Raw genomic sequence first — 27,950 nt, 5'->3', positions numbered from 1 at the left:
CTCTGTCTTTATCTTCCTATGCCTTAATCTATCCATACTCCTAAATCCTTTCTCGTTTCTTCTCTCCTTCTCCTCCTATTATTTGTGGTGGAATTTGGGAGAGCTAAGTAATTCCCTGCCTCATTCTGCCACCTTCCCAGAATTATTTGGTCTCTTTTTAGTACTCTTTTTCCTTGACATCCTCATAGCTTTTGACATCATTGATCCTCCTTTAACATCCTTTATCCAAGCTTCAGACAAATACTAGCTGGTCATGTCTCAAACCTTGTTTGCCTAAGTTTCCTCATGGGCTGGAGAAGGAAATAGCAACCCACTCCAGTATCTTTTCCAAGAAAATCCCAAAATAGAATCACAAAGTCTTAAAAATGACTGATGGGACTGAACAATACATTGTCCCTTACAAAAGAGGTGATGCTGTGACCTCACTGCCCATCATCTGCCATTTTTTTGGATTTCTCTACCATGCCTCCACCTTGAGCATCTTCTCCTCTTCCTTTCAGATTTTTTTGGTGTGTTATCTTCCTATGTCAGATTATAAGGTCCTTGAGGACCTTTTATAATTTTCATCCCCAATGCTTAGAACTATGTCTGGAACATAGTAGGTGCTTAATGTTAATTGACTACTGAGGTATTTAATTGAAGTTTTCGATGACCTAAATTGTTGACTGGCTTCAAATCGCCTTTTGATTCTCTTCAACTTTCTCTGGAAGTACTCAAAATTTGTCAAATGTTATTTCTAAAATGTACCCAGAATGTAAACTAATACTGTAGATGGCAATCGGCTAACAGAAAAAAAAAAACAATTAAGACTATTTCTTCCCTTGTTCTGGGTCCTGGACTTCTACTAATGAAGTTTGAAACTCCATTAATTAAGACTATCTTGTCACAATTACAAATCATATTGAGTCTACCGTTAACTAAAACCCTTAATTTACAAAATTTACAAAAAAGAGCAATTTTCACTTCTCACCGTGGCTTCCGATGTTGATAGATGTTTCTGTAGCTCAGTTTTGGGTACAGTCTTACTTTTGCACAGCAAGTTCAGCTTTAACTTGTCATATAATATCTGTATAAAAGTGATATATCAGATGATGAAGAACTTTCAAAATTAAATAAACTGAAAATTACAATAGTAACTAATTCGTCCTGGTTACAAGAGGCACAAATAATGAAAAAGGAAACCACAAAAAGAGAATGTCAATTAAAAAATTATAAAAATAACTAAATTCTAAATTGCTTTAATTTTAATCACACCTACAATTTTCCTAGCATTAACAGGACAATATTTATACCAGGACAAAAATCTTTGATCTAATTCTTGAGTAAGAAATTACTTTCCAAAGAATACTATTTTGGACAAAGTACCAAGATATAATTTACCTCTCGAAGTTGATTATTACTAGTAATAAGAAACTGTTCTCCTGCAGCAAGATGAGCTGCTTTTTCCAATTCCTTTAAACGAAACTGCAAAAATAATATGCCAAATTAATTTCACTAATAACTTTCTCAGGTTCAAGACAAGAATCTTAATAGTTTAAAATAATCTCCAATAAAAATTCATATTTTTAAGTTTATTACTTATTTGGGTTTCTCTCTTAAACAGTAGCAAAGGCTAGAAGAAAATTATTTTGTGACCCCCATCACCAATGTAAATCACAAGTTCTATATGCTTGATTAGACTGTTTATTGGTTTATGCAACTATTTTTGACCCCTGGTAGCCAAAAGTAGTTAGTATCTCAGAACTTACTGACTCTGGACCTTGAAAAAAGAGAAACATAGTCGAAGAAGAGATAAGTATTCAAATCTTTTCCAGCTTACTAGAATTTACCAGATGTAGAAATCTACTAGCAGAGTTGTTAGGAGCCAAGAGCTCCGCTCAATGCCTTAATGAGGTATTACCTTATACACAGATAAAGTCAAGGCAAATTTTAGATGTTATGAATAACTCTCATCAGCATGATATTCAAAACACCTGTATTTAAGTCCTAGCTCTCCTACTTATGGTTCATGTGACTTTTGACAAGCTACTTTCCCCACAATAAAATGAGGTTAGTCCACATGATCACTAAGGTCCTTTTCTAACTGATATTCTGTAATTCTACAAATTTCACTTAACAAAATATTTTCCCACTACAAGAAAATTAAAATATCAATGAAATTAGAAAGTAAAGTCATCAACACAACTTTTAAGCATGTTTGAAAATTTTAATAATAATAACAATAATAACAGGTGGGTTTTGTCCTTCATTCTTGAAGAGGACCAAAATGATATCACTATCTTGGAGTCAAGGTACAGTGTGACTGACTTATCAAACTCAGAAGGTTCTACCATAGGTTGAACACAAATAGTTCATATAAATATTTGAAGGAGTGATGTCTCTAAAATTGTGTCTCTCATTTCTTTTGAGCTACTACTCATAGTGCTCAGTTCACAGTGTTCCTTTGCTAGGTGGTCCTTCACTGTTTTTCCCATGTGACAAAATTTCCAAGTTCTTCAGAGAGACCTCAACTTACATTTCTTCTTCTGATCTCCATGTGAGTACTTGCCTTGTGTGAGTTCTCCACAAAACAGTGCACAATTTTTTAGGCAAGTATATTTATGTATGGCATTCAAACAATATGTTTGAATAGCCAGTCCATCCAGAATTGTGTTCTCTGCATCAGAGCTTGAATGCTTTCCAGTTAGTTTGAGAAAGGACCTCAGGGCTCAGTACCTTATTTTGCCAGGAGATCATCATCTTACTAAAATAATTCAGATGGAAGAGATTCATTTTCCTTGCTTATTGCTGGTATACTATCCAAGTTTCAGAGGCATACAACAATGAGATCAGCACAACAGCTGTGTAGAAAATATAGAGCCAAAGTAAATGAAATTATCCACCACAATCAAAATTTCTCCATTTGCTCCAACCAATGATTACATGTTTCATTGGTGTAGTTAGTAGTGGCTAGTGAAGAACCTATGCTTTCTTGGTGTTAATTGATAGGGCAAAATTAGCACAAGCATATTATGTTGCATCTTAGCCCCAGAGGCTGCAGTGAGCATACAAAAATCAGCAAAAAAATCATGTCCCAACTCTCCCTCCACTTTAATTTTGACCTGTTACCTGTTCTGGGTTAAATAATTTATTGCCAGTGTAGTAGTTGACCCTGATGCTATTTTCATCCTCATTGAAGGCATCTGACTACATTGCTGAAAACATGCTAAAAAGCATAAGAGCAAGCATAGAATCCTGCTTCACTCCTTTGGTGACTGGGAAAGCACAAGAGTATGAATCCACTATCCATTACCTGAGCAAGCATGCTGTCATGGAACTGACTGTACAATACTGATGAACTTCTCCATTTCACCATAAATTTCCACAAGCCCTCATGACTGACAAAATTAAAGGCCTCAGTCAGATCTACAAACCTTGTGTAGAGATCTTTGTTCTGCTTTTGCCATTTCTCCTGGTGTTGTCAGGTAGCAGAGACCTTATTAGCCATTCCTTGGCCCTTTCCAAAACCACACTGGCTCTCACGTAAATGATTATTTTTGAGGTGAAGGATCAGTAAGCTATTAAGGAGGACTCTGGCAAGAACCTTGTCAGTAATACCTAAGCAAGAGAACTCCCTGTGATTTTAATAGGACAATCCATTTCCTTTCCCTTTATAGAGATGGACAATGGAGATTTTGCCAAACTCTTTGGGGATAAGTTCCTCTTGCCATAAAACCTGAAAGATTTCAGTTTTTCTTTCCTGCCTTGCAAACATGTGCTTTGCTACATGAGAGAAGTCTAATGGCATTCAAAATTTCTTTTTCAGTTGGAAGTTCAGTTAGACTTCATTCAGTTAGACTGAATGATAATGGTCTATTGAGAGTATCATGGAAGTGTTTAGCCCATCTCTCTGGAATCATGTTCTTATGTAGCTCCACATTTTTTACCTTTCTTGCCATCCCAAGCACTTGGCATCCTCTTCAGATCTGAACCCTGATTCACCATTAACCAGTCATACCATAGTAGACCTGGCAAGAGTCTAGAGTTGACAGGACAAATTCAAATGGATCATTGATACTGGAAGAGTGGGATCCACCAAGATTATCTAGAGTGACCAATACAATTGGGGCACCCTGACCCCTACTTAGGGGCTGAGGAGAAAACTGCTGGGCTGATTTTGGTCTGATAAATGCACACATTCCCAAAGGCCCCTACCTGAAGAGAAAAGGAGGAAGAGGGAGCCTGATAAATAGCTACCACATCCAAGGAAGGTAGCAGGCATACATTACTCACTCCCAATCCCAGGAAGTAGTGAAGAAAAAAAATAGTAACAGTCTCTTTCAAGGCCCTGTAACTGAAATGATATACTTTAAATCCTTTAATGAGGAGGGAAAGCCTGGTGCCAACAGCCATGATAATTCTGGCTCCAATAGAGTATATTGAAGTAGCTGGAGTTAAAAAACTTGTAGATGGGGCAGCTAGGTGGAGCAGTGGATACAGCACCAGCCTTGGGATTCAGAAGGACCTGAGTTCATATCTAACCTCAGACACTTAATAATTGCTTGGCTGTGTGACCTTGGATAAGTCACTTAACCCCACTGTCTTGCAAAAAAAGCAAAAACCAAAAAAAAAACAATTTGTAGTTGGATCTTGGGATCAGGCTGCAGTGGCAAGGTGAGTCACTACCTGTTCCAGCCCCTCAATGCTTTTAGTTAAATGTTCTGAAGGGCCTAAAGTCTTTACTTTGAAAAGTATTCAAAGCAGGCCCAATTCACCTAGATACCCCAGCTAGAATAACAGAATAAAGACCCTGGTTCTATTTTGTTGCTTTTCATAATAACTAGGGCCATAATTAGAGGGACACCAGGGGTTTTCAAAATGTGAAATTATTGGACTGGTGCAAGACAGATCAGAGCAAAAGCATTTGCCAAGAATGTTTTAATTAATCAAGAATGAAAGTTGGAGGTTTAAAGATGATCAGGTACCATAGTAATTCTGACCATAAACAAAATCAACTAGTGATCAGTCTTTGAGTTGGGGGAGAGGGGGAGGGAGAGGGTAAGGACAGATCTGGATATACCATGTTGCCACACAATTAGATCTTTGAGTGAAAAGTCTAGCCCTTACTGACATTAGAACATCAAGAAATAGACTTGGATATATTGTGTTGTCACCAATTTATTGTCAGAAATTCACATACTAGCACTTTTGCCCAGTGTTGCTAAGACTCCGTGGTTATATGGGAATGAATCCATATTCAATGAATCCAAGGATACCCGCAGCATCCAGACTTTCATAAGAAGTTCTGTTTCTTATCAAGCCATGGTGGTGAAACAGTTTTGGAATAAACATAATGTACAAATCATGCCATCATGAATACTACTATGTCATAGTCCTCTTTGATTACAAAGAACAACTACTTGGCATAGTACCTAGCATATATAGGTTGATTGGTTGAATGGAGAAAGATTATTATTAAAAAGATGGGGAGTGGAAATAAGGGAAGGTTTCCTTTAAGAGATGTTATTTGACTTGTCCTTTAAAAATAGGAAGAAATTTAATAAACAGAGGGAAGAAGAAGAAAATTAAAGGTTTGGATGTTAAGAAAGACTTTAATTTCATTTCTAAGCTAATGAAAACCTGTCTTAAATATCCTCCACAGATCTTTGTGTTCTACTTTCTTCTTCCTCATTTTACTGCTTTCTGACATGCAGGATATAACTTAATTCTGTACTAAACTGATCATCACTTTCCTACCAACAACAGCAGTGGAATGAGCAAAGTCTCTAGTCTAGGATTTTCTATTAGACTCAAAGGGCTTTGTTCTAAGTAAGAATAGGAAAACTCTGTCTCTTGTCTTACTGAGATACAAGAACCTTCAAAGAGTCCCACAATGGAAGGAAATATTCAAAGTTACCCTGAAGGGAATAAAATTAAAAGGGGGGAAAAAAACCATCCAGGTTCTTTTTTTTTTTTTAAGCTAAGAAAGCACAACCCACAACTGGACAACCTGCAATTTTGTCCATTTTTTTTTTTTAGGTTTTTTTGGCCAGGCAATGAGGTTAAGTGGCTTGCCCAAGGCCACACAGCTAGGTGATTATTAAGTGTCTGAAACCGGATTTGAACCCAGGTACTCCTGACTCCAGGGCCGGTGCTTTATCCACTGTGCCGCCTAGCTGCCCCAATTTTGTCCAATTTTAAATGAAAAATGATCCTAACAAAGAAAGAAACCACAAAAATCCTAACTTACTCCAAGAAGTTTTGATGTTCTCTTCATTTCTTCTTTGTTCACTTGAATTTTATGGGTTTCCATCACTGAAATTCATAGAACAAAATAGATATTATTCATGGGAATCAGTTTAACTCAATGACATAGGAAGGAATATATATATATATATATATATGTGTGTGTGTGTGTGTGTGTGTGTGTGTGTGTGTGCGCGCGCGCATTCCATTTAAAACTGAATTGGCCAAAATCTCAATAATATCCCCCCAAAGTCCTTCAGTTGGTGAAGCATGTTAGACATAAATCTCATCACACAATCTAAGCTAATGTTTACGTTCCATTACTGTTAACTCCTCTGATTATATTGATCCTTAAATTGATGTCATTTAGAAATTGTTGATTAACCTAACACAATGTTTTCTTCAAACCTAGAAGCCTAAAGCAAGATGGATATTTCTATATAAGCATACATCTCATATAGTCGTTTATGTAATTGCCAGTATCAGTGGTTAAGAAACCTTTCACCCATCCCCACAGACACAGTAGCTGAAGTTCAGCAGATCAGTTGTAAAGCAGATGAAGGTCAAGGAGATAAGAGAAAATGAAGCCTTGTAACAATTCTGTAAGAAACAAAAATGGCTCCATAATGCCCCCTAGTGGAAAAAAGGAGCATTAAAAATTGGGGAATAAGGAAAGATAATATAGTGGACTACTGGATTTAACCATAAATTGAGATATAGTATCAAACCTGAAATTAGGAGATCTGGTTCTGATTCATGGCATGTGAAACACTGGTCAAGGCATTATACTTCTCTTTTACTGTTCAATAAAATATACATATGTATGTACACACACACACACACACACACACACACACACACACACACACACACCACCACCAACCTTACAAGGTAGTTACAAAGGAAGAATTTTGAAAACTTTAAAGTGCTACAAAAATTAAACTACCATATTTCCCCATGTATAAGATGTACCCTTTTTTGAAAAAATTAGGGTCTAAAAACTGGGACAGTCTTATACAGTGGCTATAGATTTTTATATTTGCATTTCCCACTTTTTCACACTTGTTGTCTTTATGCTCATTGTTTCACATTTCTTACCCATATGTTAAGTTACATTTTGCCACGTTCTGCCCAGAAATAGCTAAGAAAAGATTTTCATCTAATGCTGAATTCAAGTTCAAAGTGATCCAGTTTGCAAAAGTGAATGGAAATAGAGGCAGCTAGGTGGCACAGTATCAGTCCTGGAGTCAGAAGGACTTAATAATTGCCTAGCTTTGGGACTCTGAGCCGGTCACTTAACCCCATTGCCTTAAACAAATAAAATAAATTTAAAAAGTGAATGGAAATCGTGCTGCTGAATGTCAGTTTGGTCCTCTTCCAGCTGAGAAAACAATCAAAGAAACCCTACTGAAAATGCCACAGCAGAAGAAGGCCATGAGAGTTAAGTCAACTAAATGGTCTAAGTTAGAGAGGGAACTGAAGAAATGAATTGAAGAGTAAAGGACAATTGGAATGGCTCTGTCCACAAAGATGGTTCAGCATGAGGTAAGACAAATTGCTGATAAAAAAAAGAAGTGACTGATTTCAAAGGAGGACACAACTGGTGCTTCAGGTTTATGAAACAGAATGGACTAAGCACACATCCACGTACAAGACTTGGCCAAAAGATGCCTGAAAGCTAAGAGCAGAAGGTCCTTGAATTTCATGATGAATAAAACTTGAGTTGAATAACTTTATGTAATACTTTTTTTTTTCAAATTTCAGGCCCCAAAATTAAAGTGCATCTTATACATGGGAAAATATGGTATTCTTATTGCAAAAACACAAAACTATACCTTTCCCTGGCCACAATATAGCAATATAATCACAGAACAAGATCAACATATTGGGGTATTTTTTTTCTATTTCTGCCAGCTATCCAAATAAATCAGAGACTATAGAGGAAAATTAAAGATCAAAGACTATCAGATCTTAAATAGATTTTTGAACACAGAATGTCAAAGTAGGAAGAAAATTTAAACAATGTCTAATCTGTATTCTTTTATAAACAGCATAGGAACACAGAAAGTTTATTTGTGTTAGGTTTCATCAGCAACTTAAAATATGCAATTGCCCTTCCTAATGGAAGGGAGAAATAGACCCAGTGGATTCCATTCATTTCAACAAGTCTTCACTATGTGTCTGATACTTAGGCTTGGCCCTAGAGACACAATAACAATAATAAAAGATAATCTACCCTCAAGTTGCTCACATTCTAATGAGAGAAAAATAACATAAAGAGAAGTAAATACAACATATAAAAAAAGAAATACAAAATATATATAAAGTATTTGGGGAGGGGGCAACAATCAACATTTCAGAAACCCAGAAAAGGTTCTTGAAGGTGGTGGCACTTAGAGCTAAGTCTTGATGCTATCTAAAGGTTTCAAGAGGTGAAGGCAGGAAGGAAAGAACTAAAGGCTGGAAAATGGAATATAAAGTATCATATATGAGGAACTGTAAGTAGTCTGATTTGGCTAGGAATGTGTAAGGAGGAATGAGGTATAATTACTTATTCCTAGAAAGATAAACTGGCGCCTGCTTATGACAGATTTTAAACATCAAACAGAGAAGGTTGCATTTTAACCCACAGCAACAGGCAATCACTGAAGCTTCTGAGCAAACAAATGACCTAGACAATCTATGTTTTAGAAATATCAATTTTGCCAAAATGTGGAGGCGAACTAGAACAGAGAGAAGCTGAATATAAGATCAGTTAAGCAATAATCACAATTTAAGTGATACTTTTAAAGTGTTAGTTGTATCTTCTTACCTGCCAAAATGGGTATCAAAGGAAGTTCCAATGCATAAAATAATTGCCATAGACCACAAACCTATATTATAGGAAAAATTCACAAAAATATTACTTCTTTTCTCTATTAATGTATTTTATAGTACAGTAAATATTGAAAGAAGATATTAAGACAGCACTACGGTTATCACTATGAAGTCACAAACTAAAGGAAATTTCACATTTTAATAAATGGGGCAAACTGTCTAAATACTATAAAAGAAGTTTCAGCAAAAATGGAAATCAAATTTCAGTGGTCATGAGTTCTCTCAAAACAAAATCTGTTTATTTTATTTCCACTTTATTCCAATGTCTCTACTATCGGAACAAATAAACAGGGAGGAGAAATTGCATGTAAGCAGAACCTGCAGGCAAGGGGACTATAAAAGGAGACCTGTTTATTTTTCTATCCATGGGATAGGGGCAGGCTCTTTTTGAAATTTTTACCTTGGAGGTTTCAGGATTTAAAATTATATCATTATAGCCAAAAGATTTTGGGGGGTTAGCAAGGTGGCATAATGGATAGAATCCAGGCCTAAAATTAGGTAACCCTGAGTTCAAATCTGGTGTCAGGCATTAATAGTTGTGTGACTCTGAGCAAGTCATTTAACCATGTTTGCCTCAGAGATGGAAATGGCAAACCACTTCAGTATCTTTGCCAAGAAAACCCCAAATGGGATCAAGTGAACAACCAAGTCCAAGGTTTTAGCTACATTTTCAAAAGACAAAATTAGAAAATGTTAATTCTTATTTTGTGACAACTTCAGTATCCGAGATGAAACAACATAGTAAAACTTTTCCTTACATTTAAGCACATGGTAAAATAGGTTCTAATAGATTTTAGAATACTAAGCATTATTGGGATTCTTTACTTCCCATAGAAACAACCTAACTCATTTGTATTTTAGTATCTTAGCATACCTGACCCCAGGTTGTTTGCAAAAGGACAGGAAAGTTACTATATCTTATATCTTACTATCTTATAGTCAAGATTTTGCACATAATATGGCTGCTTCTTGTGTTAAAAGGGTAGTTGAAAAAACAAGTATCTTCCTCACTTTCAACTAAATTAATTAAAAATAAAAATAATCAAATGCTTGCCTTTAATTTAGAACAAAGATCCATTGTAAGTCTGTAAAGGATTCTCAAATTTGAACATAGGTTCTATAAAAAAAAAATAATATAAAATAAATAAGTTTACTTGATGGCAATATTTATTCCAATCTAAAAGACTATACAAACCTAAAAGACTTATTAAGGAAAACATTTGCCTCTACCCCTCAGAAAATGGCTCTAGCCTAGGAATTTTCTCTAGCACATCTATACTGAAGCAGCTGTTGATGAAAGTCCAGTAACAAAAAAATGGAGAGGCAAGATTCTTGCCAGTCATTGCCCCAGAGTGCATAGTCTACCAAAGAGCACCTGCTGCAGTCATAAAGTGATTGGGGGAGGGGAGAGGGAATAGGAGACAGTCAAAATTTTCCAATAGTCAGTTCAGTCAACAAATAACACTTACATATGCTGGGCATTGCTGAGAACACAAAAGGGTGAAAAGAAAAAAAGTCCCTGCCCTCAAGAAGCTCACAATCTAATGGGGTAAATAACAAGTAAATTATACAAATAAACTATATATAGGAGAAAAATTAAGATAAGTGAGGTAGTAAGATTAAGAAGGGTTGGAAAAGGTTTCCAGGATATTTAAACTGGGATTTTAAGGAAAACAGAGAAGTCAGTAGATAAGAGGGGAAAACATAACATGCACAGAGAATAGTCAGATAAAATGCCCAGTTCATTCAACAGTCAAGGAGGCCAATGTTGTTGGATCAAAAAGTTCATGAGGTGGCTAGGTGCGCAGTGGATAAAGCACCTGCCCTGGAGTCAGGAGTACCTGGGTTCAAATCTGGTCTCAGACACTTCATAATTACCTAGCTGTGTGGCCTTGGGCAAGCCACTTAACTCCATTTGCCTTGCAAAAAAACTAAAAAAAAAAAGTTCATGATGGGGAGTAAGTTGGATGCAAGATAACCTGGAACTTAAAACTGTACAAAATAAAGGTTAAAATTGTTTTTATATATATATATAATTAGAAAAAAAATTAAAGAGAAAAAAGAAAAGGCCATCTATTTTATATACCTTCACTTTCACTCCTCTCTCTTCTTGGCCCATTACAATTCAACTTCCAGTCACATTCTATCAAAAATTAAGAGAATTTTAGTAAGAGAATTTTAGAATGGATGTTGTAGGTGATAGAAAGCCACTGTAGTTTACTGGGAATCTGCTTTGTAATAGTCTAAGCAGGAGCTGATGAGAACCTGCCCTGTGGCAGGATCAGAGAAGAAGGCAGAGAAATCTCAGAGAAGAAGAGAGATCTCAGTCTTAGCAACAGATTGGATCTTGTGGGGTGGGGACAGGGTGAGAGATAAGGAGTCCAGAATGCTCCTACATTGTGAGCCCTTGGGACTGAGAGGATACTGTGGCCTTCTACAATAGGGTGGGGTTTAGGGGGGAAAACAATGAGTTCTCTTTTAGGTATAATGACTAAGATGTCTAATGAATATTATTCCAAGATAATTGAAAGATTGTTAGTGTTACAAGACTGGAAGTCATACAGAGAGATTAGGTCAGGATAAGTAGATTTGAGAATCAGAAGCATAGAATTGATAATTAAATCCATGGAGGTAGATAAGATCATCAAGAAAAGTAGAATAGAAGTAGGAAAACATGGGCCCAATATATTGATCTCATCTCAATGAGGATTTAGCAAAGGAGAATGAGCAGTAGAAGACAGGTAAGAAGAGAATTGGGAGAGACTGGTGTTCCAAAATCTTAGAGAAAAGAGACTATCAAGGAGGTAATCAACAGTGTTAAAGACTGCAGAGAGGTCAAGGAAAATGAGGGTTGAAAAAGATCACTGATTTTGGCAAACAAGAAATCATTACTAACTTTGGAGAATGCAAGTTTTGATGGAATGTGACTGGAAGTTGAATTGTAATGGGCCAAGAAGAGAGAGGAGTGAAAGTGAAGGTTCATAAAATAGATGGCCTTTTTTTTTTCTTTTTTTTTCTAATTATATATAAAAACAATTTTAACCTTTATTTTGTACAGTTTTAAGTTCCAGGTGATCTTGCATCCTCCCTTCCTCCCTCATTGAAAAAAAGAAAGCAATTTGATAAAGATTGTAGTAGTGTAAAACATGTTTCCATAGTTGTCAGGTTGTAATACAGAACAGGAAAAAAAAAGAAACAGAAAAAAGTTGGAAAAAAAGTACGCTTCAATCTGCATTCAGAATCTATTAGTTCTTTCTTTAGAGGTGAACATTAAATCCTTCAGAATTGTCTAATATATTTGTATTGCTGAGAATAGTTAAGCTCTCTCTCTCTCTCTCTCTCTCTCTCTCTGTCTCTCTGTCTCTCTCTTCTCTCTCTGGGATACAGACCTAGTAGAAGAATTGTCAGATCAAAAGGTATGTACAGTCTTTTAGCCCTTTAAACAAACTACTCTCCAGAATGGTTGGGTCAGTTTACAACTCCACCAACAGTTAGTGACCTGATTTTCTTCCAACACTCGTTAATTTCCTTTTGTTTTATTAGTCAATCTGATAGGTATCAGGTAGTTTTAATTTGAAGAGTTGTTTTAATTTGCATTGTTCTAAACAATAGTTTAGAGCATTTCTTCATATTTCTTTTTTTTAAGGGTTTTTTTTTTTTGCAAGGCAGTGGGATTAAATGGCTTGTCCAAGGCCACATAGCTAGGTAATTATTAAGTGTCTGAGGCCAGATTTGAACTCAGGTACTCCTGACTCCAGGGCCGGTGCTCTATCCACTGCACCACCTAGCCGCCCCATTTCTTCATATTTCTATCCATAGTTTTGATTTTTTTTTCTTCTGAAGACTTCCTGTTCATTTTGAACCATTTGACCATTTGGACCTTTGACTATTCATGAATTGGGGAATGTCTCATATTCTTATAAATGTGAGTTTCCTATATATATTTGAGAAATGAGGTCTTTATCAGAAAAACTTGCTGTATATAATTTTTTCCAGTTTTCTGCTTTCCTTCTCATCTTGATTACATTTCTTTTGTTTATGTAAAACCTTTTTAATTTAATATAATCAAAGTTATCCATTTTAACACACCATGATACTTCTATCTCATTTGGAAAAAATTCTTTTTTTATCCAAACATGTGACAGGTAAACTATTCCTCACTTCCTTAATTTGTTTACAGCATCCTTTAAATCAATGCACCAATTTTGACTTTACTTGATAGACAGTGTGAGATATTGGTCTAATCTAGTTTCTGCCAAATTGCTGGTTTTCTCAGCAACTCAAATAGTGAGTTCTTATCCCAAAAGTTTGGATCTTTGTACTAAGCAAATAAATGATTACTATAGTCATTTTCTAGTGTGTGATCCATCATTCTATTTCTAAGCTAGTACAACTGTTTTGATAATTACCATGCTGTAATATATTTTGAGACATAGTACTAGGCCACCTCTCACATTTTTTATTAATTCCCTTAATATTCTCAAACTTTTGTACTTTCATATGAATTTATTATCTTTTCTAGCTATATAAAATAATTTTAGCAGTTTGACTGGTATGGCACTAAAAGTATATTATGTATTAGTGTCATTTTATCATATTAGCTTGGCCTACTCATAAGCAATGATTATTTTTCCAATAGTTTAGATATGACTTAATGTGAAAAGTGTTTTGTAATTGTACTCATATAGTTCCTGGGTTGATCTTGGCAGGCAGACTCCCAAGTATTTTATACTGTATTGATGGTCTTTTCAAGGAGTATAGCCAAAAAAGGCAGAGGAGATATAATTGCTAGAGGGGGATCAAATGAGGGTTGGGGTTTTTTTGAGGATGGGGAGATATGGACATTTTTCTAGGGAGGAGGGAAAGAACCAGGAGACAGGGAAAAATTAGAAATTAAGTGAAAAAGTGGGGTTGACAGAGTAGGTAATATTGGAGATGGTATGAAACAGAATTGATTGAAGAAAGGAAAGGAATAAGGTCACTTTATCATTTGAAACTGGGATGTGGGAGGATATAGTGGCAAATGTCAAGAAAAGAGATAAAAGAGAGAAGATGGGGTTCACAAAGAATGGCTTCAGTTTTTCTGTAAATATGAGGCAGTTTCTTATCTAAGGGAGATAAACACTACAGAATAGGATATTCATATAGAGATATAGTAGCATTGACTAATATTAATGAGGATTCAGTTGAGATTGTGTGACATAAATTTGTAGTAAAACCAGTCAGAATGGCTTCATTTTCATTCATCAGCATATTTTTAGGAGTGAAGTCATCAAGCCTCTGATATAATCAGAGAAATTATAAGGTAACCAGGGACTTAAGAGAGGAAAATAGTATAGAGTTGAACTGGTTCACCAAGAGATCAAGATGGGGAAAAGAGAGTAGCTTGTATAGGGGAGATAGCCTGGGAAAGAATTGAGGAGTAAAAGGCTGTGAGTCCAAAGAATGGCATGAAGTACAAAGGGAAGACAGAGGGAAAGGTAGAAGACCAAAAGCCAATAGATTATGATCAGATAAGGAGATTTGAGAATTCTTGACTATAAAGGTGGTACATTTGTAAATGATGACAGGATCAAGGATATTAACCATCTGTATATTGGGTTGAGATGGGATGGAGGTGAGTGGGTTGAAGAAATGAGTGTTTACAGTATCTGAAGGAGAGTCAATATGAATATCCCTAATATAAAAGAAATAACTAGGAGAGAAAAATTATATCCTAGTTTACTAAAATCTGAGGAAGGAAAGGGAGTGACTGAAGAATTGTAGACAACAGCTATCAAGATTCTGATTGGATGGCAAATATAAATAGCATTAATCTCCAAGGACAGAAGGTTACTGAGTGATGGAAGAAGGGGGATAATTGAAAGTGGCAATGGGAACAAGGAGTATTCCAACTCCTCCACTTTGACCAGTGAACTAGGAAGAATAAGTAAAGGTGCAGTCTTTACTAGAAAGGGTGGCCAAGAAGGTTATGTCATTAAAGAGGGGTCAAGTTTCAATAATAGCTATAAGATGGAAAGAATGGATGAGGAAAAGATAAAGAATGAAGGGAAGTATGTTGCCTATCAAACACATTTCAGAGGGTATACTGGAATGATGTTTATTTGGAAATTTAGAGTGGGAGAGTCAAAGGGGATGGGAATAAGGAACTGAGTGGTGGAAGGTGGGGAAATGAAGTTTGAATAATCATCTATAGAGATTTATAATCCCTGGAATGTGTAGGGTATGACTATATATGAAAATGTTCATCATTAAATGTATAGCCCTGTATCTCTAGCCAAAGGAGGCTACAGATTGGGCTGTAGATAAATGTAACATGGAATGGAAGCCATCCAGTAAAATAGAAGAACTTATGAAGAACTTAGACAAAAAAATAGTACAGCAAGAGGTCTAAATCAAACTTCAGCTGATGTTGCTTGTGTTCAATATAACTTCCTTTCTCACCACATCTTCACAGTTCACAGAAAAGGGTAGCATCAGGTAATGCTGGAAGAGGATTAAAATATCTATGGATTGAGACACTCAGGTATCCCAATGCTAGGCCTAAAATCCAAGGAAATGAAATGAGTAATAATTTTTACTTGCTGTACAAAGCTATTTCTCTCCTTTCAAGTCTTTCCTCTAAAACTTTTGCTTCTTTTCCAATTCTTTCCTCCAGAACTCTAATTCATTTTTAAGATCATTTTTCAATTCTTGTTTCACTTCATCCAGAAATTTTATTATATCTTATGGCACTTCTGAAAATTTCTTTGAAGAACTTAGCTTGTAGATGTTATTAAGTTATTCTCAGGAGCAGCTAGGTGGCGTAGTGGATAAAGCACCGGCCCTGGAGTCAGGAGTACCTGGGTTCAAATCCAGTCTCAGACACTTAAGAATTACCTAGCTGTGTGGCCTTGGGCAAGCCACTTAACCCCATTTGCCTTACAAAAAACTAAAAAAGAAAGTTATTCTCCTTTGAGTCTTTTCTCTTGAGTATCTTCAGCTTCATAATATTTTTTGATTATCAATATTTTTAGAAACATTTTATTTAATATTCTCATTTTGTACAATTAATTTTATTTTTACATTAGTAAAATATTCTTGTTTAAGAGTAAACGAGATACCCCCTCCCCCCATAAATATAGACTTGCTTCAGTGATAAAGTAAAGGGGAGAGAAAAAAAATTAAAATTAAAAAAAAATAATAGTAATAATTGTAGGTATGGCCAGGTGGTGCAATGGATGGAGCACCAGCCCTGGAGCCACAAGCACCCGAGCCCACATCTGGCCCCGTAAACCCAACAATCACCCAGCCATGTGATACGCAAGCCACCTGAACTCCACTGCCCTGCAGAAACCAAAAACAAAAAAACAAAAAAAAGACCCAAAATAAAATAAAATAGTAATAATAGTCAGGGTGGCTGGGTGGTGGACAGGAGCATCCAGGTCCCAATCCGGCCTCAGACACCCAAGGATCACCCTGCTATATGGCCCCAGGCAGGCCACCCAGCCCCATTTGCCCTGCACCCCCCCCTAAAAATAATAATAATAATAATAATAAATGTGCTTCAGTCTTTGTTCCAACACCAACAACTCTGTCATGGGTGGATCACTTTCTTTATGATAAGTCCTTCACAAAAGTTACTTACATATTTTTCCAACATTGCCATTGCTGATCGCAACTCCCTCCTTTGGTATTTCTCCACTACCATGTACTATATTTTCTCTCTCCTTTCACTCTGACTCTGCTGTAGGGTCGCTGAGTGGCGCAGCAGACAGATCCCTGGCCCTGGGGCCAAGAGGCCCTGAGTCCCCATACCACCCCTTAGGCCCAGAATCCACCTGGCCCTGTGGTCCCAGACAGGCCATCCAATCCCAGCCCCTTGCAATAAGTAAAAAAGAAAATGTGTTATATCTGACCACTCTCCATGGTCCATCCTCTCCTCCATCACTCACATCCCCCCCTTCCCCCTGTCACCCCCTCTCGTTCTTACTCCAAATGCCTATACACCATTGAGTATACATGCTGTTTCCTCTCCTAGCCACCTCCGATGAGAGCGAAGTCTCCCTCATTCCCCCCTGCCTTTCCCCCTTCCACATCATTGCAACAGCTCATTATAATAAAGGAAAGTCTTATTATATGAAATATCCTGGCCTATTCCCCCTCTCCTTTTTCTTTCTCCCATTACATTTCCCTTTTTTCCTATTAACTCTATTTTTACATCATATTTTATCTTCGAATTCAGCTTTCTCCTGTTCTTCAACTATAAAAGCTCCCTCTACCTGCTCTATTAACTGAGAAGGTTCATATTAGTATTATCAGTGTCATTTTTCTATACAGGAATACCTGCAGTTCCTCATCATTAAGTCCCTCATATTTTCCCCTTCTCCTCCAATCTCTATGCTTCACCCGAGTCCTGTATATGAAGATCAAACCTTCTGTTCAGCTCTGGCCATTCCAACAGGAACATTTGAAATTCCCCTGGTTCATTGAAAGTCCATCTTTTTCCCTGGAAGAGGACATTCAGCCTTGCTGGGTAGTTGATTCTCGGTTGCATTCCAAGCTCTTTCACCTTCTGGTATATTATATTAAAAGCCCTACGAGCTTCCAATGTAGTTGCTGCTAAGTCCTGTGTGATCCTGACTGCAGCTCCACGGTATTTGAACTGTGTCCTTCTGGCTGCTTGTAATATTTTCTCTTTGACTTGGGAGTTCTGGAACTTGGCTATGATATTCCTAGGGGTTGGTTTTTTGGGATCTCTTTCTGGGGGGATCAGTGGATTCTCTCCATTTCTATTTTTCCCTCTGCTTCTAGGATATAAGGGCATATCCTGTAGTAATTCTTTGAAATTCTTTGAAAATGATATCAAGGCTCTTTTCCTGATCATGATTTTCAGGTATTCCAATAATTTTTAAATTACCTTTCCTAAGTCTGTTTTCCCTATCAGTTGTTTTTTCAATGAGATATTTCACATTTTCTTCTAATTTTTCATTTTTTTTGAAGTATTGATTCCTGATTTCTAGTAAATTCATCAATCTCCCTGAATTCTATTCTTTATCTGAAGGATTTGTTCTCCTCAGAGAGTTTTCTTATCTCTTTTTCCATCTGGCCCATTCTGATTTTTAAAGCATTATTCTCCTCCATACTGTTTTATCCATTTGACCTAAGCTGGTTTTTAAGCATGCTATTTTCTTCAGCATTTTTTTGGATTTCCTTGACTAAGCTGCTGACTTCATTTTCATGTTTTTCCTGCATCTCTCTCATTTCTTTTCCCAGTTTTTCTTCTAACTCCCTCCTTTGATTTTCAAAGTCTTTTTTAATCTCTGTCATAGCCTGAGCCCAATTTCTGTTTTTCTTGGAATCTTTAGATGTAGGAGTTTGTGCTTCCTCATCTTCAGACTGAGTATTTTGATCCTTCTTGGGCTCATTTGCAAAATATTTCTCAATTGTATTCCTCTTTTTTCTCTGCTTGCTCATTTTTCCCAGCCTGCGCCTGTTTTGGGGTGCTTCCTGCTCTTTTGGGACACTCCTACAAGGGTCTCAGTGTGTGAGGCTCTGTCCTCCCTCCTGGTCTGTGAATGACCATATGCATCCCCCTCTGCCACAGGGCTGAGGTGGGGGGAGGCCCTGCTGCTCTTGGGGGGGGGGGGGGGCTAGACTGTGATAAGGATATGAATGTGGTCAGAGCCCTAGGTTCAATGGGCTCATGCCCTGGGGGCTCCTGCTTACCGGGCTCTGCTTGCTTCTGTTTCCTGGATTTGGGCTGCAGAAAGACCATGCTGCTTGCTGTGAGCCCTGAGGGTTGGGCTCCACATGCTCACTCTGGCAGAGGTCCCCCGCTGTTCCCCCACTTTGTGCCCCCCCCCCCCCCCCCCCCGCTGCTGTTAGCCATGGCTCCCAACGCCCTGGGGCTGCCTCCAGGAGGCTGAAGTTCTTCTGCTCTGGTGGGCCACCCCTCTGGTGGGCCGCCCCTCCGACCCCAGGAAGCAGAGCCTTTCTGCTCTTTTCCAGGTTACCTTGAGAAGGAGAACTGCCTCACTGGGTCCCTCTGTGGGTTCTGTCTCTCAAAAGTTTAGTTAGAGTCCTTAGCTTAGGAGTTTTATCAGACAGTACCTAAGACTGGATCCTTTCTTGTCTGATTATCAATATTTTCTTCTATTTATTCATTGCTCTAGATATCTATTCATTTTTTTAAATTAGGAATTTGAGTCAAAGTCAGATTGAAATTTTGGAAAGACCTTTTTTGTACTGATTTATGTCACTTGGTGTTCAGTCTACATGAACTAGTCAATGTCCCAGGGGTGTATACCTGGGCAGTCTAGGCAGGAAGTCTAAACTGGGGCAATCTATATGTTGCAGTTTGATCCGTTCCCTCTGGATCTAGTCAGAGGACACAGCTGCCTGTTTCTGGATTCCTTGGTTACACCTGGTCTGAATTCCTATTTTTTCTGTACCTGATACAAAGCTTCAGGAGCAGACTTTCTTGGTTAGACCCCTTCTCTATCACCAACAAATTTCTGCTTTTTTTACTTTGTGTGAATTGGTACAATGTACTTACTTGTAATTTCTCTTCATTTTTTTTCATTCTTAGTTCTATGCTCATTTTTATCCTTTTTTGGAATAGCTGTGAAAGAACTGGATTTTTCTGCTTCTACTCATTTGGTCATCTTGAGCTAAACTTCAGAGCACAATTTTTCAAACACAGTCAATGTGCAATTGTTTTGTTTAATTGTACTGCATTGTTATAATGTGGGGAGAAACTAGGTGCTTCTATTTAGCTGGAGGAGAAACTGAAGTGACAATATATTTTAAAAAAACTGATCATATGTCAAAACACCCACCCCTAATCCTAACAAAAAGAAAAAAATGTAGTAGAAGGCATCTAGACCAATGTCACCCAGCTACTGTTCACAGGATTGCACTCGTCTATGGCACTGTTTTCTTTTTCTTACCAGTCTATGAAATTTTTAGTACTATGGTTGGTCCCACCTTTTAAAATCTACAAACTGGGGGCAGCTAGGTGGCGCAGTGGATAGAGCACTGTCCATGGACTCAGGAGGACCTGAGTTCAAATCTGACCTCAGACACTTAATAATTACCTAGTTGTGTGGCCTTGGGCAAGCCACTTAACCCTATCTGCATCACAAAAAAAAAAAAAAACCCTTAAAAAACCCCCTACAAACTGTGAGAGAAAAATAAAGATTCCTTCATCTCTTTCCTCTCCATTTTCTGCTCTTCCCAAATCTACATTCTTCCTTCTTCCTTTCTTATGCCCATTCCCTGAACTAAGACTCTGAAGGGAGAAGTAGCCCCTTTGTAAGAACTATTGGGGTAGTAACTACTGATCTACACTTAAAGCATCAATCCATATATAACCTTTCATTCAGTATGAGACAGTACTTGTTTTATCTAAATTATAATCTTTTGATAAAGTTTATTTGGCTCTGAAACAACCAGATGGGGCCATGTGATGTGGAGTCATTGCAAGTATTCCAGTCACCTGAAATTAAAATCAAACACAAGTTGCCTGACTACTGGCATTCCCTTATATAATGTGCTTGGTTTCTACTCTGAATTTGAGGACACAGAATTTTTTAATGATATATTTACAGAAGGGTATGCTAATAACCCCTGTCAAATAATAGAAGAATATTCAATGATGATTTATCTTAATTTTTATTAGATATTCAGTTTTTAATACAAGCGTATCCATGAGAGGAGGAAAAATCTTGAGAAAGACATGAAATTAGACCTCTGACATCTCTTCTACTTAAGATTCTATGATTATATGAAGTAGTTTCTTAAGCCTTCTTTTGGGGCTAAGCAAAAGTCTAAAAAGCAATTTATCCCTCTTTTATAATCATCTATTTATATGCAATGTTTTTTAACCTCTAAAATGACTCACCACCATATTGTGTGACGAACTTCCACCTGTATTATTCATTTTCATTGTGAATGATTCTTCAAAATATTTCCTGACTAAATCTTCAAAGGAGGAAATAGTGTCACTAGGATCAAGAAGCCATGCTGCAATGCTAGGATCTAACACCACAAAATCAGCAACTGAAAGAAAAGAAGAGGAAAAAAGTTATCCAGAGAGAAAAAAAAAATAGAGAAGCAAAAAGAAAAAGGAAGTGATTGTTCTATCTTTCAAGTTTCTAAAAGGGTATTAAATTTTGTTAACAACAAAGGAGAAATGTCACATTGCTAAACTGCTAGTCTCTTGTGAGAAACATCATTTTGTGGATTTGTGTGTACATGTATAGTTAGGCATACATATACACATGCATGTATACATACATTTTTAGGCACTAATTCACCTGTATGTACAGAAATGTAGAGGCCTATGCATACATGAATGTATTTACATAATATATATATATATATATACCATGAAAGTGATTGATTGACTTTATTAATCTAATTTTATAAATATAAACTAATTCTGCACTGTAACTCTTTCCTTTTTTGAGAGATCTCCTTTATCAATTACCAAGAATCATCTCTTTTCTTTACCAAATCCTTTTTTGATGAACAATTTGAAGCAATTCATAAGTTATAAAGGAAAAGATAATAGCTTCCCATGTTAGAGCAGTGTTTTCATGTTAAAGAAGAAAAAAGTCAAGTTAAAATCAGATTAGTGGAGGTTTGGAAGGAACATTGGACTTGAAGTCAGAAAACTAGGACTAAAGTCTAGCTCTGTCATTTGATAGCTACCTATCCTTGAGTAAATCACTTCACTTCTCCAAGATTCAGTATCCTAGTCTGTAAAATAAAATTAATAATAATACTTGAACTACCTATCTTCAAGGAGATATTACATGAAGATCAAGTGAGACTTTTTTTTTTTTTTTTGCTGAAGCACTAGGTTGCAGTGGAAAGAGAGAATGACAAAGTTATAAAATCTGGATTCAAGTCATGGCTTTCACATTTACTCTGAATGAATATTTGGGAGAGTGACTTGATCTCCCTAAATCTGAGCTCCCTCATTTGCAAAATGTGGACAATATTAGTTGTACAACCTGTCCCATAGAGAAAAGAAAGATAAAGTGATGTAGTTCCAGTTGCATTGCACACAGAAGGTATTTATTAAGTGCTTACTGAAGAGGGAAGTGTATTATAGCAGAAGCAGCAGCATGGTTCAGACAGCAAGCTGCAAAAGACTTTTTTAGATGAGTGCCTTCCCTAAGCCCCTAAAAAAGGCAAATTGCTTGAGCAGTCACCTGCTTCCTCAGAAGGACACTTTCCATGTTAAATAACTGTTGTTATACAATGTAAACAGATACACACTAGAAAATAAAAAGCTGACATACACCAGGGAACAAATTTAGCTTCTGGATTACCTTACAGTAAGCTTTAGATCACATCAGTATTATTTATTTCCAACATCTAAATCATATCACTCTAAAAGTTTACTAGTGTGTTGTAGAAATTCATATTGTACCTTCAAGATGGATCCAGAACACAGCCCTCTGGCTTTCCCCTAGTTTTATGAATAGCTTTACTTAAATATTCCCTTTTTAGAATCTCTGGATAACTTTATCCATCAATAAAATTTTTACTAAGAAAGTTTACAATTGTGTCTTCTAAGTTTGGGGCTCAGAGAAAACTCAGGAGGTATCATAATGTGTCAGAAGTTTGGTCCAACATGATCAAAAAGATTTAAGGCAGCTGGTGTGTGCTTCAGGAATAAAAAGGCAAGAGGTAGCTAGGTGGTGCAGTAGATAGAACACCAGTCCTGGAGACAGGAGGACCTGAGTTCAAATCCAACCTCAGACACTTAATAATTACCTAGCTGTGTGGCCTTGGGCAAGCTACTTAACCCCATCTGCCTTGCAAAATCCTAAAAAAAAAAAAAATAGGGAAGAGCTGCAGAAGGTGCAAAGGTTGTCCAAAGATATGATTATTAATGATCTTATGAGATAGAGATTAGTAAACAAAAGAGCTATTTCACTGAGTAGCCTTCCAAGGAAAACCAGAAGAGTATGGCAGATGGCAGTCAACTTTAATACAGAGAGCACTGAGCCTTAAGTCATTAAGTGACTTTGGGTTTGCCACTTCTTACCTGCCTGACCTTGGGCACAGCACTGCAATTCAATTTGCTAAGTTTTTTTTAACTGTCAGCTATATACCAGGCTCTATGCTACACAAGGGGAATAAAGACAAACTAATTAAACAAGCCCTGTCTTCAAGGAGCTAACCTCTTACTAGGAAAGAAGCTTACAATTATAGAGGAAAGTAAATACAAATGCTGTGAAGGAAAAAGAAGATTCAAAGATGTGAATCTGGATGATTAGATAGTTGAGTCATTCACAAAAATAGGGAAACTAGGAAGACAGTTTAAGAGATAAGTTAATGAGTTTTACTTTGGACATGTCCAATGTAAGTTGTCTATGGGGCATCCAAGAAAAAGTGACCAACAAGCAGTCAGAGAAAGTATCTGGAGCTCAGGAGAGATGAAGGCTGCTTTTGCCATTTGGGGAGTTACTTCCATAAAGACAACCAAATCCATTTTAATACCAATATCAGTAAAGAGTAGACAAAGAGGATCACAGGACAAAGGGCAGAATTCCAGAGAACAATAATATTTTAGTGACAAGACAAATGAGAACAATAATATTTTAGTGACAAGACAATGATAATGATCCAGCTAAACAGACTGCCACTTCCTAACTGCATTATCACAGGCAAGCTGCTTTGTGTACCTGAGACTAGATGATTTCTGAGGAACTTGGAAGTGAGTTATCAGCTTACATCCCAAAGCAGAGAGTTCTTTATATACGTAAAAATCATCGAATCATGGCTTTAGGGCTGGAAGGGACTGAAGACCTTATTGAGTCCAGTCTCTTAATTTTATAGATGAAGAAACTGAGGTTTTGATAAATTAAAGTGAGCTCTCCAGAATTTCCTAGCTATGAAGTATCTGAGACAGAATTTGAACCCAGATTTTATGACTCCAAGTCCACAATACAACCTCATCTAGGGTCTTTCAAAACAAATATATGTAGCAATTCCTCGCTAACTGGACTTTTTCATTTACCAGAACATTCTACTCCCTGACTATCCTGATGAGAATTAATAAAAGTATAAAGCTATACTTACGATGTTTCCAATGACCATAACTGCCAGAAATTTGGAGCACTGTTTTCATAAACTCTTTAGCATTAAAGCAAACAACAGTATATTTACATTTTAGTATTTGAAACAGCACTGTTCTGTAAGACAAAAATGATGTCAATAATTTAGTCTTTACCTACTCATTTGAAAAAAATATTGAAATTGTATCACAAAACTTTTTGTTTGCTATTGTTCAGTTCTGTTCAACTCTTCATGATCTCATTTTAGGTTTTCTTGGCAAAGCTACTGAAGGGCTTACCATTTCATTCTCCAGTTCATTTTATAGATGAGAAAACTGAGGCAAACAAGTTTAAGTGACTTTCCCAGGGTCATACACCTTGTAAATTTCTGAGACTAGATTTGAACTCAGGTCTTCCTAACTCTAGACCTTGTTCTATCCACTGAGTCACTTAGCTGCCCTTGGGGGGGGGGGGAATTCAGAAGCTATTTGTTCTAGCTTAATTAGAATTGTAATTTTACTTAGCCTCTACCTAGTTTTTCTCATTTGTAAAATGGAGATAACAATCTCCCAACATTGTGATGAAGATCAAATGACCTAATTGTAAAGTGTTTATTATTAGCACAGTGTCTGACTTTATGTCCATTATTATTCTTACTATTATTTAAAATTGGGAAGAGAACTTGAAGATTATCTAGTCTTAATCTTATCTTTTAGCAAAGAAGAGGGCAGCTAGGTGGTGCAATGGATAGAGTGTCAACCCTGGAGTCAGGAGGACCTGAGTTCAAATCCAGCATAAGACCCTTAATAATTACCTAATTGTGTGTCCTTGGCCAAGTCACTTAAAAGCTCATTGCCTTGCAATAACCAAACCAAACAAAAAAACAATGAAGAAACTAAGGCCGGGTCATTAAGCAATAAGCATTTATTAAGAACTTTTACTATGTGGGGAAATAGAAAGACAAGAAATTATATAATCTTTGTTTTATCCAGGGAGATAACAAATACTTATTAAATAGTTTCAGAATAAATACAAAATAACTACAAAGAAGCCAAACACAAAATAGTAGGGAGGGAAAGAACTAGCAGTTTCAAAGATCAGGAATGGCTTGTCTTTGGAAGCAGCTGAGTTTTTAAAATGAAGGCAAACACATACACATACAAGTCACCATACACACTCAACACAAATAATACACACACACCAAACAAATTCAAAATGTTGTTTGGCATTTGAAGTCCTCACTAACCTAACCCCCACCTCCCTTCCCTATCTTTTTAAATCTTTATTCTACTCTGTCAATGAGGACCATGGGGCTCCTCCTGGATGTTCCAGGTGTGTGTGAGAGATAAAAATAAACTAAAGAAAATTTTCAGAGACTAGTCTGAGCAAAAGAAAGTTTTTATTTGCTTTCTCAAGAAAAGGGCAGATTCATGATCAAAGAGCTACACCTAAAGGACAGTCAAGCAAAATTACATAAAGCAGGTCCCCATTCCTTAACCACCTTCTTCAACCCACGGGCTGGGTCTCTGGAGGTACAATCTTATTTGAGGAAAATCTACCCCACAAGCAAGAACAGAGCAAAGAATAAAATGTCTTAATAATATTTTTCCCACCAGATGGTGAGGTAACTTGAGACCTTCATCCTATCTTAATGAAGTAATATCCATGGTTAGACTGTCCTCCCAGTTTGCAAAAATAATCTTATCATAAAGCAGGTGGCTCATAAGCTTGTCTTTTGGAATGCAAGGTTTTCTTAGGAATAGCCCAATAATAATAGTTTTTTTTCTCTTAATTTTTCTTAACCCTGAGAGGACTTCACTAAGAATATTAATCCATGAGGCTTTTACTGGGAATATTCCACTCACAGGTACTTTCTCTGACTGTCCCCCATACCTGGGACTCTCTCTCTCCTTTCTTTGACTCCTGACCATTCTAGCTTCCTTTAAGTTCTAACATTTTCTACAGGAAGACTTCTGCATTTCCTCTTGGCCTAGGTGTCTTCCTCCCTTAACTATCCCTACTGATTTTGTAGCTCACTCCCCTCATATACATTTGTTTTCATGTATTTTTGTCTCCCAGTTAAGAGTATAAGTTCCTTAAAGGCAGAGACTGTCTTGCTTCTTTCTCTATCTCAAGGGCTTAGTCATAGCAGAAAACTGAATGTTCATTGACTTGATTGTGTACATTCCAGACATGGGGAACAGAGAGCACAAAGTTACCAAGACAGAAGACAACTGCCATGTTTGTAGCAGAGACAAGATCAGTAGGGCAAAACCTTTTACCTTAAATGGTAAAAGAACTGAAACCAATTAGAAGAGTTTACATTTTATCTTAAGAGGCAATAGAAAACAGCTGAAATTTACTGAAATGTGACCTAGTTGCGGTAGCTTCAGGCCTAAAACTTATGGCCCCTGACCTTCTTTAATTATTAAAAACAAAATTTAATTAGCATTTCTTTCACATTCTTAATTTTTATTTATTGAAGGCAATGGGATTAAATGACTTAACCAAGGTCACACAATTAGGCTATTATCACGTGTCTGAGGCTGGATTGGAACTCAGGTCCACCTGACTCCAGGGCCAGTGCTCTATCCACTGCACCACCTAACTGTCCCTCTTTCATATTCTTATAGGACATATGGTGTTATATAAGGACCATTTTTTTTAAAAAACAAAAGTCAATTCTGTTTATCAATGACTCTCTAAATAAGTCATTACTAGGAGCTGTTTTGGAATATTTGTCCCCAGAGCCACATTTTTAATTAACAAAAAGATGCATCATGGTTGACTCTGGAGCCACACTCTAAGTCAGTACCACTATATCTCTTACCCCTCAGGGCCCTTAGGTACCCAAAGAGGTTGAGATATTTTGCTTCTCTGTCATTGGTACAAGCCCTCACTTCCTGTATTTCTCTTGTGTTTAGAGGTCAATGTGATTGGCACCTTCAGTTCAATTGAACATCATGTAGTTTTTACAACTGGCATATTTACCATATGATGCTGTAAAAATATACATACAAACATTTCTCCAAAACTCTGGGATATATTCTCTTCTCAAGAATATAAGGGAGGCGCAGCTGGATGGTACAGTGAGTGGATAGAGCACTGGCCCTGGAGTCAGGAGCACCTGAGTTCAAAATCCGATCTCAGACACTTAATAATTACCTGGCTGTGTGACCTTGGGCAAGTCACTCTTAATCCCATTGCCTTAAATTAAAAAAAAAGAATCTAGGGGAGTTGCTTAATTCAGTTTCTACATATCAATGGTTCCACCAAGTCCAAGTGACACAATTATTGGATGAATCTTTCCAAATGCCCATGAAGGGTGAAGTAAACAAGAGCTAAAAAAATAATATACACAGTAACTTTTGTTGTTGTTTTTGCTGCTGAGCTGTTTTCAGTAGTGTCTGACTCTTTGAGATCCCATTTGGAGTTTTCTTAGAAAAGATACTGCAGTACTTTGCCATTTCCTTCACCAGCTCATTTTACAGATGAGGAAACTGAAGCTATCAAAGTTAGTCACTTGACCAGTCAGGCAGTTTATAAGTATCTGAGGCTAGATTTTAATTCAGGAAGATGAATTTCAGTGTTTTATCCATCCAGTCACCTTATATATAGAAACAACAACAATGAAAATGGAAAGAATCTCACACATACAATCGAAATTCAGTGTAGCAAAATTACAAAGATCAAGCATGACTCAAAAGGAAAAACATGAGAACACCTAACCTATACTATTATAGAGGTAAGAGGTCCACAGTGTTGCACATGACACATGTCTTTTGGACTTTT

At 36.9% G+C, this 27,950-nt stretch overlaps 1 protein-coding gene across 6 annotated transcripts in view; it reads right to left on the bottom strand.

The window, feature by feature from the left end:
- POLN (DNA polymerase nu) overlaps nucleotides 1-27,950 on the bottom strand; it is a 349,980-nt gene that overhangs the window by 292,032 nt on the left and 29,998 nt on the right. For all 6 annotated transcript variants that reach the window (XM_074229925.1, XM_074229926.1, XM_074229927.1 and 3 more), the window contains 7 exons: nucleotides 24,184-24,296; nucleotides 20,987-21,144; nucleotides 10,157-10,219; nucleotides 9,038-9,098; nucleotides 6,230-6,294; nucleotides 1,381-1,464; nucleotides 971-1,066 (listed from right to left, as the gene is read on the bottom strand). In XM_074229925.1, the coding sequence (XP_074086026.1) occupies nucleotides 971-1,066; nucleotides 1,381-1,464; nucleotides 6,230-6,294; nucleotides 9,038-9,098; nucleotides 10,157-10,219; nucleotides 20,987-21,144; nucleotides 24,184-24,296 (640 nt within the window). The remainder of the gene's footprint in view (nucleotides 1-970; nucleotides 1,067-1,380; nucleotides 1,465-6,229; nucleotides 6,295-9,037; nucleotides 9,099-10,156; nucleotides 10,220-20,986; nucleotides 21,145-24,183; nucleotides 24,297-27,950) is intronic.

Source organism: Macrotis lagotis, chromosome 3 (assembly GCF_037893015.1).
Source record: "Macrotis lagotis isolate mMagLag1 chromosome 3, bilby.v1.9.chrom.fasta, whole genome shotgun sequence".
Lineage (NCBI taxonomy): Eukaryota > Metazoa > Chordata > Mammalia > Peramelemorphia > Peramelidae > Macrotis > Macrotis lagotis.
Note: the sequence above shows the minus strand (reverse complement) of the source record. Positions and strands in the feature narration are given on the sequence as shown.